The sequence below is a fragment of the Sparus aurata genome, chromosome 12, assembly GCF_900880675.1.
Source record: "Sparus aurata chromosome 12, fSpaAur1.1, whole genome shotgun sequence".
Lineage (NCBI taxonomy): Eukaryota > Metazoa > Chordata > Actinopteri > Spariformes > Sparidae > Sparus > Sparus aurata.
This window is the reverse complement of record NC_044198.1, coordinates 20,225,131-20,243,495: the sequence shown is the minus strand read 5'-3', so window position 1 is coordinate 20,243,495 and position 18,365 is coordinate 20,225,131. Positions and strand designations below refer to the sequence as shown.

At 44.4% G+C, this 18,365-nt stretch overlaps 1 protein-coding gene across 14 annotated transcripts in view; it reads left to right on the top strand.

Annotated features, from left to right (window-relative positions):
- cdk5rap2 (CDK5 regulatory subunit associated protein 2) overlaps nucleotides 1–18,365 on the top strand; it is a 33,862-nt gene that overhangs the window by 3,514 nt on the left and 11,983 nt on the right. For 3 of the 14 annotated variants that reach the window (XM_030435361.1, XM_030435364.1, XM_030435365.1), the window contains exons 2-33: nucleotides 651–706; nucleotides 1,806–1,867; nucleotides 2,721–2,831; nucleotides 3,274–3,350; nucleotides 3,461–3,584; nucleotides 3,754–3,926; nucleotides 4,016–4,163; nucleotides 4,421–4,474; nucleotides 7,307–7,429; nucleotides 7,519–7,638; nucleotides 7,797–7,889; nucleotides 8,020–8,238; nucleotides 8,345–8,515; nucleotides 8,673–8,783; nucleotides 8,864–9,001; nucleotides 9,110–9,289; nucleotides 9,411–9,605; nucleotides 9,883–10,074; nucleotides 10,286–10,415; nucleotides 10,521–10,660; nucleotides 10,734–10,850; nucleotides 10,993–11,136; nucleotides 11,234–11,346; nucleotides 11,454–11,593; nucleotides 14,131–14,271; nucleotides 14,360–14,469; nucleotides 14,605–14,748; nucleotides 15,269–15,358; nucleotides 15,470–15,657; nucleotides 15,739–16,033; nucleotides 16,129–17,653; nucleotides 17,820–17,921. In XM_030435361.1, the coding sequence (XP_030291221.1) occupies nucleotides 651–706; nucleotides 1,806–1,867; nucleotides 2,721–2,831; nucleotides 3,274–3,350; nucleotides 3,461–3,584; nucleotides 3,754–3,926; nucleotides 4,016–4,163; nucleotides 4,421–4,474; nucleotides 7,307–7,429; nucleotides 7,519–7,638; nucleotides 7,797–7,889; nucleotides 8,020–8,238; nucleotides 8,345–8,515; nucleotides 8,673–8,783; nucleotides 8,864–9,001; nucleotides 9,110–9,289; nucleotides 9,411–9,605; nucleotides 9,883–10,074; nucleotides 10,286–10,415; nucleotides 10,521–10,660; nucleotides 10,734–10,850; nucleotides 10,993–11,136; nucleotides 11,234–11,346; nucleotides 11,454–11,593; nucleotides 14,131–14,271; nucleotides 14,360–14,469; nucleotides 14,605–14,748; nucleotides 15,269–15,358; nucleotides 15,470–15,657; nucleotides 15,739–16,033; nucleotides 16,129–17,653; nucleotides 17,820–17,921 (5,726 nt within the window). Of the gene's footprint in view, nucleotides 1–45; nucleotides 432–650; nucleotides 707–1,805; nucleotides 1,868–2,720; nucleotides 2,832–3,273; nucleotides 3,351–3,460; nucleotides 3,585–3,753; nucleotides 3,927–4,015; nucleotides 4,164–4,420; nucleotides 4,475–5,967; nucleotides 7,165–7,306; nucleotides 7,430–7,518; nucleotides 7,639–7,796; nucleotides 7,890–8,019; nucleotides 8,239–8,344; nucleotides 8,516–8,672; nucleotides 8,784–8,863; nucleotides 9,002–9,109; nucleotides 9,290–9,410; nucleotides 9,606–9,882; nucleotides 10,075–10,285; nucleotides 10,416–10,520; nucleotides 10,661–10,733; nucleotides 10,851–10,992; nucleotides 11,137–11,233; nucleotides 11,347–11,453; nucleotides 11,594–14,130; nucleotides 14,272–14,359; nucleotides 14,470–14,604; nucleotides 14,749–15,268; nucleotides 15,359–15,469; nucleotides 15,658–15,738; nucleotides 16,034–16,128; nucleotides 17,654–17,819; nucleotides 17,922–18,365 lie in introns of those variants that run through there. The other 11 variants (XM_030435355.1, XM_030435360.1, XM_030435352.1 and 8 more) reach the window with 8 other exon arrangements.

Sequence of the window (18,365 nt, the reverse complement as noted above, 5' to 3'; positions counted from 1 at the left end):
CACTAATTCTTAATAAATTGAATTACTGCTACATGTGAAAGTGATATATTTGTGTTGTGGTGGTACAACTCCGGTTCAGTTTGCGTCTGTTGTGATCCAGATGTGTGTTGCTGATGTTTGGTGCTTTGTGCCTTGTCGGTTAGTGTCACCGTCGTCCCGTCACTGTGTGATGCTTAGCTGATCAGAGACACAGTGGTCTTCTTGTGTACCAAAGAAAGCCCTCTCCGTCCATTGGATTCTCTGTTTGCTCTCCCTCTGTCCGTCTGAATACGAAAGCTAGGCTGCCACTGGCACATGGTCTCGCACACACACAAACACACACACACACACACGCGCTGAAGGGTCTTCTGCCAGAGTGGATGTAAATGAGGCAGAGAGTCATTCTCAAGCTATTTATGGAGCGTTCTTCAGGCTCAGTGGAACTGGCCAGCGTGAGTAATCCATAAACACGGCGCAATTGTGATGTAGGAAAACCATAATAATTTGTATATGTGTGTGCTATGAGCGCGGACAGAGAGCAGCCCTTGCTGTGGTTGCTGTGATTTTTTTAGATTTGTGTGAATTGTCTTAGTTGAAAACGTAACAGTGATGGTTTTTCACGTAATCGTAGTGACTTGGCAGCATCACTAACCTAACGATTCTGTCCCTAGCTGCGGACTGCCAGACTCCATAGATGCTGGAGAATATTCCACAGACAGCATGACAGGTACAGTAAGACTTTTTTTTCTTCTCTCTTGTGTTTTCCTTTCTCTGGCGCCGGTTGCTTCCCCCCCCCCCCCCCCCCCCCCCCCGTGTATTAATTAATACTGCTGCTGAATCGTTGCTGTGTGACCTCCCACAGTTGTGTCTCCAAAGCTGTGATAAGGGATTAACTGGATGATGTTAATGAGCTAATCCTGGCTCTAATTTATTGTCATGCTCTTGTAGTGTGCCAACAATATACTCAGGGCTCTAACAAAACATGCAAGCCAGTAAACAACTGATTTATAGATATAGGTCAGCATCTGTGGCTTTCTGTCACGTCGCTCATATGGACAAATACACAGAGACATCCAGGGCAAACACGCTTGTAGCATTATGTAAATAAAAGGTATGAAGATATAAAGATGTCAAGAGATCATTTCATACAGTTGATAGCTATCTCTATGATGAATTTGTGTGTATAAGCTATTTTCCAGAATGCAGTCAGTATTTTCATTTTTGAATAATGTTCAGCTCATGCAAAATAAATGTACCAAATCCTCACATAGAGAAACCAGGACTGTTTGGAGTTTGTAGGTGATAAAATGATAAATGGATAATCAAAATCTGCTGCCAATTATTGCTCGTTTGTGTCATGTACAAGACTCCTAAGTTTGTATTGACACCGGTACCCACAATTTCTGAATGATACCCAACCTGGATTTTTGTTTACATTGAATACAAGAGCATTATACGCTGAAGTCAACGCGGAGAACAACACGACTCTGATTTATAAATAAAATGTACAAAGACAAGCAAGTGGTACAAATGTAAGAGGTGACGAAGCTCTTCCCGTCAGGCTGTCAAACTGAGAACCTGGAGGTAGTGTTGTGAAATGTGTTGTTGACTCGTGTTACATGATCAGCTGTGTGCCGCTTTAAACTGGTCTGAACAGGGCAGCTCTCTAAAAGCTGAATGTCAGCTTTGTCTTTCTCTTTATCTTTCTAAAATAAATCATGACAGCTGAGTAATTCCTGTCAGCCGGCAAGATTCTCCATGCTCTTAAAAACATAGTATCGTTGTGACTCAAATGAGTAAAATTGCATCCCTCTGTTGTTTTACAGCTCCGTGCTTCCCTGACAAGATGTCCCCGATCAAAGCTCTCACCATGAAGGACTATGAGAACGTGAGTGATGTGTATCAAGCGGCTGTGTGTTCATTTAATTGCAGCCGTGATTCATGTTTCTCGGATCGTCCGAAGCCCATTTCATAACGCATAAAACTCTTATGATAATGACTTGTGTTTTACTTTCATCTTTATGCCATCAACTATTAAAAGACTGAAACGATGAGCACAGCAGTATGAGGTTATAAAGCCAAATTTACTCCACTACAACACACAGGGTATTTTGATTTATTAAACCCGAACCTCAGTCTGACTGGAAACCAAGCTACACTGACCATTTATGGAGATTTAGTGATGATAAGTGTGTGTGTAGGAGTTGGATTGAGGTGAGCTGAAACCATATATTTGAGTGTTTGAGTGGAATGCACGCTCAGATTTTTCTGGCCTGTGCTGCCAGGCTGGCTGCACTATCGGAGGTTTACGGAGGGAGTCCAGACTTTTACCTCCTCCCTTCCACAGTCTACCCAACCCCCATTACCAGATGTAGGATGTTCTGAGCCTGCAGCACAATGATGCACAGTCCACTTCACACACATTTGCACCCGGACACACATGCAAGCATGAAGGCCTCCCTTCATTTTAACAATAACCACACACACCGGGTCCTTTTTCTGCCATGTAAACATCTTGTCTGGAGATTTTCCACAGATAAAGTGCTTAACCGCAGTTTTTCTTTGACCCAGATTATTTGTCTGAACCATGTTTTCTTTTTAAATACGAGTAAACTGAATGCTTCAAGTACATTTTGGGTTAGAGATAGACTAAAAGGTTTTAAAAAAGCTTTTCCCATAAAAACGTAGTTTGTCGTTGCGTTATTTTCCTGGATAATAAAGTGTTGTCATTCGCCCCACAGCAAATCACAGCCCTGAAGAAAGAGAACTTTAACCTGAAGCTGCGCATTTACTTCATGGAGGAGCGCATGCAGCAGAAATGTGACGACTCGACTGAGGACATATTCAAAACGGTGGGGTATTTTATTTAGTATGCAAAATGTGTGCCAGTCTCTATGTCGATGTCATGCATTTATGTGGCCCCCTCAGCGCCTTGATGCTGCATGTGACTCAGCGTTTCCTACCGGGACTAATTAAGATCTCAACATCAGCCGCAACAACAGCTGGATTTAGTTTTTCGACCAAAATGGCACATTTATGATCTTAGAACAGCTGCCTCGCCTTTTCATTGTAGTTCGAGTGTGATGTAGGCACAGTGGAATCTCCGGGTCTCATTAGGTCTTCTTGTGTTTCTCGTTTCTTCTTTATTGGGAGTAAAGTATCATGTAAGAATGTTATCTTTATGTGCACACTGCAAGACAAACCTTGAGATTTATGCATTTGTTCATGTTATCAATGCAACTATCTCTAGAAAGTAATATTTTTCAATTGTTTGTGTTTATCGTCCCTTTATAGAACATTGAGCTGAAGGTGGAGTTGGAGTCTATGAAGAGAGAGCTGGCAGAGAAACAGGAGCTACTCGTTTCTGCATCGTGAGTATCCTTCCCTCTACAAAACAAGAGGCGCAAAGATGTCGTGGAAGCCCAGTGGCGAACACGTGTATGGGCGCTGACTTTATATCCCCCCCGTGATGGTTTTTCAGGAAAGCGTTGGAGAGTCTGGCTGGTCGAGAACCAGGAGAGCCCCATCGTTTGAGAGAACAGGCTCAAAGAGAGATGGATGCTCTCCGGGAGGCATTCAGCAAGAGGATAGCTGACCTAGAACAGGTGAGTCAAAAAATCGTTTCAGCCAAGTGAATTTTGCAGTTACTGTCCAGATAATTTGTAACATGCCCCATGTAATATATTTCTAACTTGATCTGCTGAGGAAAGCTAATCAGTATTGGCGGTTATTGTTTCATCAGTTTTCTAACTCTGTCTTTTTGCCTCATGCTAGTCTCTGCAAGCGGCAGAGGAAGAAGTCGAGAAGATGGCAGCCATCGCCGAGCAGGAGAAGCGTAGAAATATTAACATGGAGAAGCAGCTCCAAGCCCTGGGTCCACAGAGCACCTTCGCCCCCGTCCCCAGCCCAGTCCAAGACCTGCAGCAGGCTCTGCAGGACAAAGACAAGTAGGGACACTGGAGACAAGCAGGGATTGATATGTTGTATTTTCTCTGGATTGAGATCTAACTTTGTTTTATTGTTTTGCTCACACCAGTATCATCGAGCAACTCAAGATCACTTTAAGGAACCAGGAAGCTGCACTCCATCAGAAGAAAAGTGCCGAACAAGGGACAGATGCACCATCAGCTGATGGTGTTAAACAGCTGTCTGATCTCATTGCCAAGAAAGATCAGGAACTTGAGGTATGACTTTCGTACGTTGCTAAAGATATGTTATTTTGAAGCTTTACCTCTGAAATGATAACGAAACCTCTCTAATTATTGAACTGAGGTACTTTGGGTTTAAGTCATATGTTTCTATGGAGTACGTACAATATATTCAGAGAAATTCAATTTTAATGGCGCTTTGTTCAGCCACTAGATAACGAAGACTTATGTCAGCACTGCTTAGTTTATCTGAAAAGATGCTTAAGTGGCCTTCTTTACTCTCTGTCTCCCAGGCACTGAGGGACGAGTTACATAGAGGGAAGGACCGAACAACACCAGATCATCAGGTTGGTGTTGTGGAGACCTCTTCATTTAAACTTTTTTTGGTGTTCCTTGAAATAACTACTGTACGCTGACACTGACATCTGGCTGACTGCTTAGACTCAGCTTTGTTGGATTCTTTCTATTTTCCCATATTTTTTTTTTTACCTTTTGTTTTCGTCTTTCTCCGTGGGAGACTTCCCATATTCCGTTTGAGAGATCTTCTTGCCTCAAACCAAAAGTTGACTAACTGTCGATCAAACCTAATCACTCACAGACCAACCGATACACACAGGCTATGTTTTATGCTGTGTGTACAAAGCAGGTTCTGTTAACTTCAGAGGATCGCCTGTGTTGTTCTGTTGAACCACAGGAAAAGTCCTTTGGCACTTTATGACTTGCTGTTTCCCTCTTGTGCCTCCTGGTGTTGCTTTATTTTTGTTGCATGCTTCAGTTAAGAGACTGAGTACTCCTGTTTGTGCTTCTAATCTTGGAAAGAGCTGCAATATTTTTGTTTCTACCTTCTTGTATGTGAAGATTTGCTGCTTTTCCTTGTCGTTTCTTATAGTAAATGAAGAGTCTTTGGCTTTTGGACTTCATCGTGGACATTAGAAGCAATTTGAAGATGTCATTTTAGGCTCTAAACAATGGACATGTATTGGAAACCTGTATTTGGAGGACTGGAAATTATTCTCTTGCTGTATGTTCTTTATACCAGCTATATGGTTTTAAGTTCTGTGGGCCACATATCCTAAATCTGAACCCATTTTATTGGGTTGATATTATGTATTTTAATGCAGTGCTGTTTGAAAGTGTTCAACTAAGCATTATGCAGCCTCTTGGTGAAAGTAATATGTTGTTGACGTGTACAGTAGAGAGCTGCTCGTTGGTCAGTGTCCACGGTTTCCTCATCAGGCCTTGACGTCTGGACTCGGGTCACAATGTTAAGACTGGATTACCATGCTGTCTGGAGACGGTCCCTCTGAGTTATTTATGTCCATCCTCTTTTATTAAAGGAGAATAAACAGTCTACCTGCTGGTGTTTGGTCAGTGAATATGCTGCATGTTTTTCACAGCATTTTGAATAATTGGGCCCAATCTTTCTACCAGCGGTGCTTTTGGGGCATGGCAGGAAGAATGTCCTCTCCTGGATAGAGGTCTAATGGATTACCTGACAGCAACGTTTGCCAGACAACACCTCCTCTATTTTTAAAGCGGATTTTTAGATGTGCTGCCAGGCAGGATGGACTCTGTAATAGTGAATGACTGCTGCCATCTTCAACCATCGCACGAAGATGCACCTGTATGGGGCTTTCATTCATACCTGCTTTTCAAGGCATTTTTGAGGATGTTTTCTAGAGATGGTTTGGCACCGGACATAACACAGATCACTGCAGCAGTCCTAGAGGATTTGATCTGATTGAATATGTGGGGGAGAGTGGAATAGAGGCGGGAGCAGGGATTATCAAAGGCTTAGGGCTTATAGTGCCCTGCACTCAGTCATTCTCCTCTGTGCTTCTCCTGCTGGTGCACTCAGAGAAAATGATAGATGGCTATTCCACTGTTGGCAAGCTGATGGCCGTTACGCCAGTGGACAGCGTGTGTGAGATGCTTTTCGGACTTGTTTTAAGTGGGTGACTGGAATCCAAAGATCTAAGGTGCCATGAGAGAGCCGTGCCGTATTTGTGGAGTTCGTGTGGTAGGAAGCCAGTGTCGCTGGATCTTCAGCGGGGTAGCAAATAGGAAGCTACAAGTCATCTTGTCCCATGTGCTGGGCTGGGAGGTGACTCGTGATGGCCGTGGAGAGTTCCTCTGTGGGAAATGCGTGTTCCAGTTGGAGAAGGTGGTACAGTGTGATGTCAACATCAGCCAGCTGCAGGAAGAACACAGCAGTCAGATCCAGAAGCTGCAAGCGGAGAAAGATCACCTGATCCAGTGCATCGTCCATGTCTACAGTAAAAACAACCGAGGCCTGGTCGGAAGTCCCAGGGAGAGCACCGGTTGGAAGAATCCACGCAAGTCCTCTGGGGTGAGCAGTCCTGATGATGAGGCTGTGTGTCAGCTGGCCTCTGAAGGACAGCAATTCAGCGAGAGTGGAAGTGGTCATTTGGTGAATCGCATGAAAAGGTGCGTGAGTCTGGATCAAATTTCTAGTAAAGTGTCATTCTCAGGGCGCTCAGGCCTCAAGAGCAACAGGCTGGGATCAGCGGCAGGGCTCGATGGCTCTCTGAAGAGCTTTGGTCTCCGAGGCACACGGCACAATTCACAGAGCATGTACCTGGACCTTGTCCAGCGTAAGGGCATGCTGCCTAAATCTGGATTTAAAGGTCGCTCCACTTCGCTTCAGTCCCTCAATAGAGACTTTTCCTCAGACACTCCGCCAGACCCCCCAGCCAAACCTAAAATCAGAGAGCCAAAGTTGTTTTTTTCAAGACGTGGTGCTACTGAGGACCCAGGAGGAAAGGCTCAGGCCAAAGCTCTGCTCCGCAGCTCCTCAAATCAACCCTCTGTGATCTCTGACCTGATCCAGCTCCTACGTTGCATCTCCAAGCAGCAAATCATTGCTCCTGCAGGAAGCCACATCCCTGTCCTGAAGAGATTAAATACCGGCCCTTACAATACCCGAGCGAGGCGCAGACACAAAGAGGCAGAATGGAAGTCTCTTCATGACCTGACAGAGGAATTTGATGATGAGTACACTCCTGTCAGAGTGAAGGTAGCTCCTCTCAGTAACCCCAGCTGAGCAAAGTCCTTTAGCATCAGTAATGAAATGTAGAACAAAACAGTTTTGCCTCTCTTTGCTGCTATTAAAACACTTTTGCCCTTTCCCGTTTTGTGTGTTCTCTGGATTTATTTAGAAGCAGAGCGAGATTAGCCGATTGGAGTCCTGCAATAAGCTGCTGACTGAAGAGCTCACCCGGACAAAAAGCACCAATGAGTCTCTGACTAAAACGCTGGAGGATACCCAAAATCAAAACAAGGTACACAAAGATGACATTTTGCTCTTTCAAATATTTGTGTCTGGTTTGCTATGTTTCATTGTATAAGATCCCTTCTTTCATGCCAACAGAACTTGTTGGTGAAGTTGGATGAGAAGGAGGATGAACTCAGCTCTGAGAAGAAAAATGCTCTGAAGCGAGACAAAACAATCCAGGGGCTCACTCAGGTCCTCAGAGAAAAGGAGAAAGAGGTGAGATTCATTCTTCACTGAACCCATTTAGCTTTATTGGGGACCATAACAGTTGTTCACTGTGACAGACTTCACATGTCTGTTCTCTCAGTATTCTGTGTTATGCAATACTCTAATACCAACCTGTCTGTCATTCTTCATTTGTGTGTATTACACAGATTGCAGAGCTGTGTCATGAGATTGAGGACAGGGACGATGCTTTGGCTAAGGCGAGAGAAGCAGCACATAAAGCCCAGCTGCAGAAATACCAGGTAACAGCATCTTTTATACGTAGAAAATCGAACAGTATAGCAACTGCGGTATTTTTTTATCACCATCTCATTGATATATATTCATTTCAGCTTCTGTAAAGATAAACATTTTCTTGCATGTATCACACAGGGTGTAGAGGAACACCAAAATGTATTAATGGAAAAGCAAACAGAGCTGGCCCATCTCCAGGGGGAACACCATGCCAAGGTACTCGAAGCCCAAAAGCTACAGCGTGCCCTGGACAGGAAGGAGCAAGAGCTGGCCGACTTGCAGCAGGCAAAGGACCAGCTGGAGGTGGAACTGGAGGACCTGCAACAGCAGAAGAAGAAGGGAGACAAGGCCCTGAATGTAAGACCCTGATAGTTCCATCCATATACTCAATACATTTTTTTTTTTATTGTGATGATTCAAATTTTGGCTTTTTCTGTAACAGTATTATCATTTCTCCCTCCAGGATCTGAACAATCAGATCAAAAAGCTGAGTGGTGAGATCGGCGACAGGGAGAGTGCTCTGGAGCACCAGTACCAGGAGCTGCTGGATCAGACCAAAAGAAAAGTGCAGGCCCACGAGGTGACCATCCAGCGGCTCACATCCACTCTTGCCGATAAAGAGCAGCAGCTACAGGTAACACGGCAACATCGAACATATACAAACAGATTGTAGAACAAAAGATAAAACATTTCTGTGTGTGTTATGTTTTTTTTTTTATCAGTTAGGACATCTGTAATTTGATATATTTAGATAATTCATCTTGTGATTACTTTTTGTTTGTGTTCATTAGGAGTACATGAACATGGTCAGAGACTTCGAGCAAAGCAAAAGTCCGGGGGGAAACGACGGCGTGCTTTCCAAGCTGCGGCAAAGGCTGAAAGAAAAGGAGAAGGCTCTGGAGGTGCGCATTCCTTCTGTGTAATCTTCTCACCACAGTGACTATAATTTCATTCTGACATTCCTCTGTTTGCTCTTTCACAGCAAGCACTGGATGAGAAGTTTGCTGCCATTGAGGAGAAAGACAATGAGATCCACCAGCTGCAGCTGTCTCTGAGGGAGAGGGAGAGAGACCTCGAAAGGCTGAACAACTTGCTCTCCCACAACGAGGAAACCATCAATGTGAGCAGTAATGACCATGTTTGATTTGGGAATTTGCCTTTCCTAGTAATTAGAAATGAAATTGGGCTTTAACACACTGCATCTGTTTGCTCATTCCTCTCCTTCCAGAGTTTTGACAGTCTAATCAAGGAGAAGGATGTTGAGCTGCAGCATCTTGCAAACACTCTAAAGAATCTGCAGAGAGCCAAGCAAGATGTAGAGGACAACTTGAACAGATCGCTGAGGGAGAAGGACTCCATCATCAGTCAGCTACAGCTCTCACTGGAGGGCAAGACAAAGGATATGGAGGTTGGTAAACAACACCCTCTGCTGCATTTCAGCCATTTTTTTAAACATTCTGACTCTGAAATTCACATACTACATATACAAATTCTGAAAGTTTTGGATTTTTTATCAACATTGTTTTCAGGAAATGGCCGAATCAATGCTGAGCCAGTCGCAGACTCACGCACGTGACCTCGCTGAACAGATGGGCCAGAGGTTAAAGGTCACCGAGGCTATGTTGGCTGAGGCTGTGAAGGCCCGGGAGAGGCTGGTTGCTGACAATGAGAGTGCTGTGGAGGGACTGTTGGCCACGGTCAGCAGCAAGGACCGGCTTCTCAAGGTCAACATTTGATTATGCAAATATTTTATATGAGATTACTTCAGGGAAACCTTATCTTTGGAGCAATACATGATGACAGGATACAGAAAACATGATAGTAGTAAGAATAAAGTAAACATGCAAAAGAAAAGTGAATTTGAACATTGAGACAGACATATACACTACAATGTGCATGATAATTACACTGACAGATCTCCAAAATGGCATACGTACATACAGACTGTAGGCAAACCTCACCGCCTCTCATTACTGTCATCTTTTCTTTCATCTTCCGCAGGAGTCTGCGGAGCACTACAACCGTATGCTGTCTGAGCGCACTCAAGAGATCCAGGAGCTGAGAAAGCAGCTGTCTGACAGGCAGCAGCAGCTTGTCACTGCTGAGAAGCAAAGCTCCACAACCGCCCAGGAGGGTTATTTAGAGACCGCGGAGCTCCGAGCCCAGCTTGCTGAAAAAGAAAGCATCATCAACGTGAGTTCCTCTGGGATACAACACAGTCACTCAGCTGTAAAATGTGCCCAACGTCGAGGCTTAACGAGGAGAGCAAATAAAAAAACTCCAAAGGAGAACAAGTCATTCATTCTGACTTTAAATGGCTTGTTGGGTCTTTTGACAGTCCTTGGTTTCTTGACAAATTTCATCATCTAAACATGGCTTTGTTGCTATTTTTATGATTTTGCAGAAGCTCCTGCAGCGTGGTCAGGAGAGGGACAAGTTTCTGGCAGAGGTGAGGCAGAGGGAGGAGCCGGATCATGTGTTGGAGCTCAAGCAAACCATCCAGATCATGCAGGAGAAGTTGGATGAGAGGGAAGGTGAGGCCTTTTGCACCTTTTAAAACCCCCTCACTGGTTATTTATAAGTCAGAGTACGTGTCGGTCCTACATTTGATTCTATTTTTTTGTGTTTTTGCGCTGTAGTTGAGCTGTCCAGGAGGAACAGCGAGGACAATGGGGAGAACATTCCTCTCGCCAAGAAGTCAGTCGTCATCCTGAAGAAGGAGCTAGCACAGAAAACTGAGGCTCTGAACAAAGCACTGAAGAGGGAGAATGAGCTGAAGGTCAGTTGGCTGTAAGCATTTTTCCATGTCTGAAAGCAGGACTCTCACTAACAAGTGTCTTATTGGTATTCAGATCTCTTTGGCAGAGCTGCAGTCATTGCTATCTGAGCTGGAGGGTCGCAATGAAGGTCAGGCTGCTAATATTGAGTCCCTGACCGCAACACTGAAGACCAAGGATGAGATTATTGATGTAAGGATACACCCCATTCAAAAAAATCTTGTTGCTCAGTGGGAACAATCAGCAGCTTGGAATAAGCAGTTTTTCTTCTCGGTGCATATGATCTCTTCTTCTGCATTCTTAGTTCTCATGTTTTGTTTATGTCTCTGAGCAGGTTCTCCACCAGCGCCTCGGTCAGAGAGGGGACAGTCGGGCGGAGCATACCGAGAATCAGGTCATTGGCTCTGGCATGGAGAGATCACTCCCTGGCCTCCCTCAGAGAGAGATAACCATGATTGGTGGAGACAGCCAGCAAGAAGTAAACTTTTCTTCTGAATGAAACCAAAAACGACATATTTTACGCGCACTGCCTTGATTTTAAGACCATAACTCATTCATTTTATGTCTCCCTTTAGGCTTTGCCCAACCTTATAGCCTTGCAACAGGAGCATGATGCTCTGAACAAAGCCCTGAGAGCCGAACAGCAGCTTTACTCCAGCCTGGTCAGGACTGTAAAGGAGCAGGACAGGTAGGAATGATGTTCCCTGTGACAAAAAATTGAAATTATTGAAGATTAGGCTAACTTAGTTAATGCATAGACCTTACTATGTGTATATCCCTGCGTGTCTTTTGCAGTGCCCAGCGTCTCCATGCTCTGCAGTTGGAGCTGACAGCAGTGCAGCTCCTCAGACAGCAGCTGGAGGAGAGCATCAAAACTAACGAGCAGCTAAGGGACGACCTGGAGAGAGAGATACACAGAGCCAAACTCAGAGAAGGTGCAGTGCAAACACACTGGGTGGTAAATGACGTTGAATGAAGGAAACACCATGCTTAGCGCACCAGTTGTCAGAGGAGTTAGGAAATACATTCATAGCTCATAGGAAAAACACACACACACACACACACACACACACACACCTGTCGTCTTTGTTTTGTGTGTTCGCTCCACTAATATCTCCTGCTGACAAGCTCACATCCTCTTTTTATGTTATTGTGTTGCGCATGCACACCCGGTCCCTCCACTCCTCATCTTTGTTCACTTTCTGTTCATTGTTCTTTACGTCATCACGTTCTCATCTACATGTTCTTTTCATAGTGGAGTTGCTCCCTGTTTTTTTCTCTGTCTCTTTTAAATGTACTGGCTTCACACTTATCCACTCTGTTTCTGTTTGTCTGTCCTTTCTAAAAAAAAAAGTGAATAAAGACTTGTGTTGGCCGATCTTCTTTCTTTTTCTCACTTTAACATGCTGTCTGCTTGTTTTCTGACCGCCCCATTAAAACATTTGGTTGTCTGTTGATGTCATCACCTCTCTGTAGCCCCTCTGGTGATTAATCCAACCCATCCAACCATCTGTCACATGATTTACTTGCACAAGCATGTCATTATATAACCACTTTAAGAGGTATTAAAGGTTGTTATGCTGCTATATAATCACAGGTTTTCTTAAAGCAGAGAAGCTCACCTAAAATAGATAGACCTAATTAATTTTTTTTTTTTTAAGTTTATTCAGTTTAACAGTTACAGTATAGTCTGATGTCATACGATTAATGTAATTAAGCACAGTTAATGGCTCAGATGTAGTGGGAGATCGCAGTGCAGCCTTGAGACTGATTAAAAGTGTCACCGTACACTCAGGTAGTCGCCTAAGCCAAATTATTTCAGTGTCCGCCCATGTGCATGCATGTGCTCGCCCGTTGATGCACCCTCACCCCCTCCGCCCCCGTCTGAATAGAGCCAGGTGTATAAATAGGTCAGCTGTGAGTAACAGGCTCACATTCACGCTGAATCAAGAGAGATGTAGCTACAGTCATTAGCAAGGATTCAGCTTCCACGTGTCTTGTTTTGTGTAATGATTCGATTATATAATAATGAAAATAATATACAGTTGTACATAGACTGTTTGCATGCAACACACAAAACCAGTAATTATATCTGTGTATGGTTACACTTTACTTAAAGCCCTCTATTGAGCATTCATAAGCACTATGCAAATATTTGATACATGATTTTTTACACATCATAAGATCGTAAGAAGTTGTAAGCAGCTATAAGTGTTTAATGAAAGTGAATGAACAATATTTGTGAGCAAAGATAACTTCTCCTATGAAGACGTGCCAGTATTTTTTATTGTATCTGTTTTACTATACTGTCATTCAGTATCTGAAATACAGCAGCCTCCACTTAACTACATTGATAAATATTTTATCCGTCATGACTATATTCTAGTGTGTTATAAACATTTTTTAAATTTCTATATGCTGCTTATAAATGCTGAATAGGAGGTTTGAAGGTAAAGTGTTGCTTTGTTGCCCCTGGGTGGGGGGCCCCCGGACCAGGATTGAAAAAATCTGCCTCTATCTCTAAAAAGTTTCTGAATATTTTTTTTTCGATGGCCGCAGATCCCGAACTTCTTTTTTTTTTTTTTTAGATTTTTTGTGGCATTGACGCCTTTATTAGCAGTAGACAGAGAGGAAACATAGGAGAGAGAGAGGGAAGTGACATGCAGCAAAGGACCTGCGGCCGGAATCGAACCGGGGTCGGCTGCGTTTTATGGCATGCACATTAACCACTCGACCACCTGTGCACAGATCCCGAACTTCTGCAGCTTTTTACTAATTTCCAACCCTAGCTTACCTGATTCAGCTTTGAATTGTACATGTATTCGTCAGTTTATCTCTCACAAGGATGTAATCTAGATTAGATTAGATTTAGTTTAGTTTGAATTTTGAAATTTTTACCTTCTTGAAATAAAATGAATTTATTTATTTATTTTCATTTAGTTACCTTCTCACTTATCAACATTGATTGTAGCAGTTTGGTCTCTTATTTTTCTCCAGAGGTCATATTATGTCAGATCTGTGCCTCTTGCTACATCACGCCAATGTTTTTTTTTTGTTGTGAAAACCAACTGCATTATACTATACAGCATCTTTAATTATCTATGTCACGCAAAAAAACTCGAAAAAAGTCTGCATGCTGAAGCTCCCATAAGTGCAATTTATTGGCACATCCGAAAGTGATATTTCAAGCGAGCACTCTTCTTCAGAACCAGTCTGAAGTGACAGTAAATTTCACTTAAAGCAGCTACATTGTGCAGACTCTTTTCAGGTTCTTCTATTGGATCATCACCTTAAATTGTTTCTGGATGTGGGCGACTGCTATTTATTGTTTGCTATTCTACACAGTCACACAGACACTTAACTACAAATGATGCAGACCATCAGTTCCTCTTAAGTTAGAAGCATTTTGAAAATGAACTCTCCTGTCACACCAGAGACATGGCTGAGAGTAACCCTCTGTGTATCTGATCAGGTATGGACCTGATTGATCCTAAAGAACTGGAGAGCATGAGGCATCAGCTGGAGGATGCACAGCGCTGGAATGCCTCTCTGCAGGCCCGCTTAGGAGCCATACAGAACCGGGGAGGAGGGGTTGGAGGGGCCAATGATGGCGGTACGAGCAGAAAATTAAACTTAACTACTTAACTACTTTTTTTAAATAGAAGAAAGTCTCTGATACATGTGACTCTCATGTTTTTCAGGTGAAACTTTGAGTTTCATCGGAGATCAGACCTCCTACATGAGTATCTGTGTGGGAGAAGGGCAGGATGACGGCTTGTCTGAACTGTCTGCACAGGAGCTCAAGCAGAAGGTGAATAATATACTTGGATAAATGTATTGTTTCTCTATCTAGTGAATGTAACAGTCGAGTTTGAGTAGTTGAAAACATGTGTCACCAAATACATAAAACATGAATGGATAAAAAAACGAATCTCCTGGGCCTCAGGTGCTGGAGTTGCAGGATTGTGTCAGCAGACTGCAGGAGTTGAACAACGAGCTGCAGAACCGCCTGTCACTACTGGAGATGTCAGCCCATGACACTTACAACAAGGAAGACCAAGTTATGCCCGGCAGTAGCCCCTGGAAACAGGTTAGAGGCCACAAAAGAAACAGCTGCTGGCGAGGCGTCAACGTTTAAACCCTAATCTTACAATAAAGGACCTTTCTGTCATTTATCCAGAAATCTTTGTACAGTTTGTCCACATTTTCTAAATACTTAATGAATCATGTCTGAGTCATTGTCTAACATCCACCTTTATTAGCTCCTTTCTAACCTTTGAACCTGCATCTTAACCTTTGCTCTTTCGAGCCTGTTAGTAATGTCTCTTTGCTCTGTAGCACTGTATGTCTTATTTCTCTAACAAGTGTCTTTCTTTCTGTAGTAGAAGATACCCTCTTTTTCCCTCTTCACTTTTCCTAATCAGTCCCTCTTTTTTTTGTTTTTTTTATCTCTGTGTCCCATGAAATGCTTTCTCTTCGCCATGCCACATTAGACACGTCATACCATTCTGCTGTTGCTGTGCACTGTTTTATGGATTCTGTTCCCACATTAAGTTTTTTCTTTTACCGAGCCACATTTGTCATACTCGCCTCCCATCCCATTACTCTAGCAGCTCGAGAAGACGCCGGAGATGCACAGTAAGAGGTTGTGTCACTCCAGTCAGGATAAAGAGAGTCAGACAGACGTCAAACTGGCACAGGTATGAAATAGATTAACCATTTATTGAATCGTTTACATCAGAATTTAGAGTTTATAGTTTGGAGAATTCCCTTTTTTCATGTAACTTCACTTCTTAACCATCCCTTTTTAGATGTTGTCTGGAAAGCTGTGGGTTGACACGAGTATGGACAGTGGCCTCGGCCACGGCAGAGAGCACACTCAGTCTGGCAACGACACCTCAGACACCGTTGAAAAAGATTCTAGGAAGAGGAACTCGGAAATAATGGCACTTAAATCCCTGCTGACTGATTGTGGGGCCACGTCAGTTTCACAGCTCAGGTGGGTCTTTTCTTCAGTAGTGTCTCGCTATTTTCACTCAGTTGCCTGATTAGTGAACTGATTGAAATTCCTTCATTACAGGGAGGTCCTGCTCAGACTCCGATCAGAGAATGCAGAGCTGCGGGGGCTCCTGAAAGAACAAAAGTCGACCGAGTGTAAAGAGAAAGAGAGCACAGATGCCTCAGGGAACAGTAGTGACGGACAGGCTGAACTGAGGAAGAGTGTCGAAACGCTGCAGGTCGAGTCAAAAGCTCACTCTCAGGTCAGCAATCTGTCGGAGGAGGTGTTGGATGGGGAGACCCATGTCAGTGCAGAGGGAACGGAGAGTCCAGATTCACAAAGCAAGAGTGCAATGCAGCATGTCTCAAGGCATGGGGTAAGTTTTGCATTATGGGAAAAGTGTAGAGAAACTTTGCTTTCTGCATCACATCCAGCGTTTTCAATATCGGTTCCATTTGTTTTCGATTGTAGGCGGGTGTCAAATCTCGCCTCCCGGTCCCTGTGAGGCTCAGAGTGGAGTCCAGCAGCGGCAAGCACTCTCATTTGGATGCTGTTTATGGTTCTGACCGGCAACTCCACGCAGACTCCGACTCAGCCGTGTCTCCCCAGGACAGCACTTCTCCTTCTTCCACACTCAGACACGAACATCGCAGCGGCAGTCCAATCGGGTCGGACAAGGAATCCGAAGCCAGAGCAACACTGGATCACACCCAGGCCGACTCTGCTCTTTTCACTCAGCTGGAGCTTCTCCACCAGGAGTGTCAGGAGAAAGAGGCCCTGATCAACAAGCTCAGCGAGCAGCTAGCTGACTGGGAAGAGCTCCACGCTCAGCTCCAGGAAAAAGATGGGCTCAATCGCCAGTACGTGGAGGCCCTGCAGGCTGCAGAATCCACCATTGCTTACCTGACTGCCTGCAGTCTGGACAGCCAGGGAGGATTCGGGTCGCATGCGGGTCCTGGCTGTGTGGATTCCGATGCTGCCCTCCACAGCAGATGCATGGAGCTACAAAAAGCCCTACAGGAGAAAGAGGAGCTCAACAACCAGTTTATAGAGCTTCTGAACATGGCAGAGAAAGCCATCACCTCCTCTGACAGCCAAGAAAATAATCCAGAAAGCCTTGATTTATGTCTGAAGATAGAGACGGCCTTGCAGCAGGTGAATTTATCTTCAAATAGACAGAGCCCAAGAGGTAGCTCTGGAAGCGCAGAGGACTCCGTGCAGGAGTTGCAACGACACGCAGACTCTTTGCAGGAGGCCCTGTGGGAGCAGAACAGGCTTAATGCCGAGCTGCAGGAAAAACTGAGAGCTTCAGATGGAGCTGCTCAACAGGGCTTCAATAGTAACGGTGGTGACCAGAATGGTAAATGCTCGAGGCAGATGGCAGCAGAGTCACTCAAGGAAAAGGACTCAAGAGAACACCCAATAAAATTGGGAGGTTCTGATGTCCATTTAAATCCGGAGATGACCAAAGTACTAATGAACTGCCTTAGTGCAGCAGAGTCTGCTGTTGCCTCTCTGGCAGCACACTGTACAAATACCAGCTCTGTGGCTTCTGGTAGATCACCACAGTCCAGCCCTGACCTGCAGATGAACTTGGATAAACTTCAGAGAGCCCTGCAGGAGAGGAAGGAACTGGGAGAACCCTCCCAGCCATCAATCAAATCCAGCGGCAGCCAGCCCGCTGCTTCATCTGGAACAAAGGGACAGCTTCACCAAGAGCTCCATGACAACCTCTGCCGCCTCTACAAGGCCTTCAGCGATCACTGTCAGAGGATCTCTGAACTCCAGGCTGCCCTGCAAGAAGAGAGGGGCGGTAGAGAGGAGAGCCGGGACCACAGGACACCGACAGATGCCAAGGGATTACCTCCGAGCGTTCAGGTCCAACTGGAGACTCTCCATAAGGCACTGAGAGAGAAGAAGAAAGCATGTAAAAACCTGGAGGAAAAATTGGCCACCGCTCTCACCAACACACCGTCCCCTGAGACTGCACAGAAAGGTAAGAATTGTGCATGCACACTTCGGATTCGTAAGGATTTTGTGATTCTGCAAAGGCATGTACCTGTAAAGTGAAATCCTTCTGTTCACTCTAAAGGAGAGAGACAAGATTCTGTACACGTTATGTGATTTCTTCCTAACGCAACATGTATTGCCTCCAATGCCAGCTCTGGAGCAGGATGACAAAGGCGTGCAGGTGGATTTGCAGGACCTGGGTTACGAAACCAGTGGCAAGAGTGAGAACGATAGGGAAGAGAGCAGTAGCACAGGTAGACGGCCTTTAGACAGACATTGCATGTCTGTCTGCTGAGTGGACACTAATCTCCCATATGGATAGATTCTCTCTATGTGTTTGCATGAGAAGCGAACGAAGGCAACTGTCTCTTACCTTGAGGAATGTTTTCTCTTTGGGTCTCATAACCTCACACTGTCTACTGGTTTTAATCTGGTATTTCTCTGCACTATTCCCAAATTCGAAATGGGCTGTCAATGTATTTGCATTGACAAAATTCTTGCATGCTTCCACCCTGAAGTTTGGGAATGTCTGTCGAGCACTCATTAACCTTTCACGTTTATTTCCTGTCCCACTTCACGGTCCAGCTGTATCTCAGTTGTTTTATTTCTTCACATGGCACAATCACCATTATCTTCTCTACATCTCTTCATGTTTTCCTGTTTCCCCAGTTGATTAGTGTTCGTGTCTCCTTGTGTTG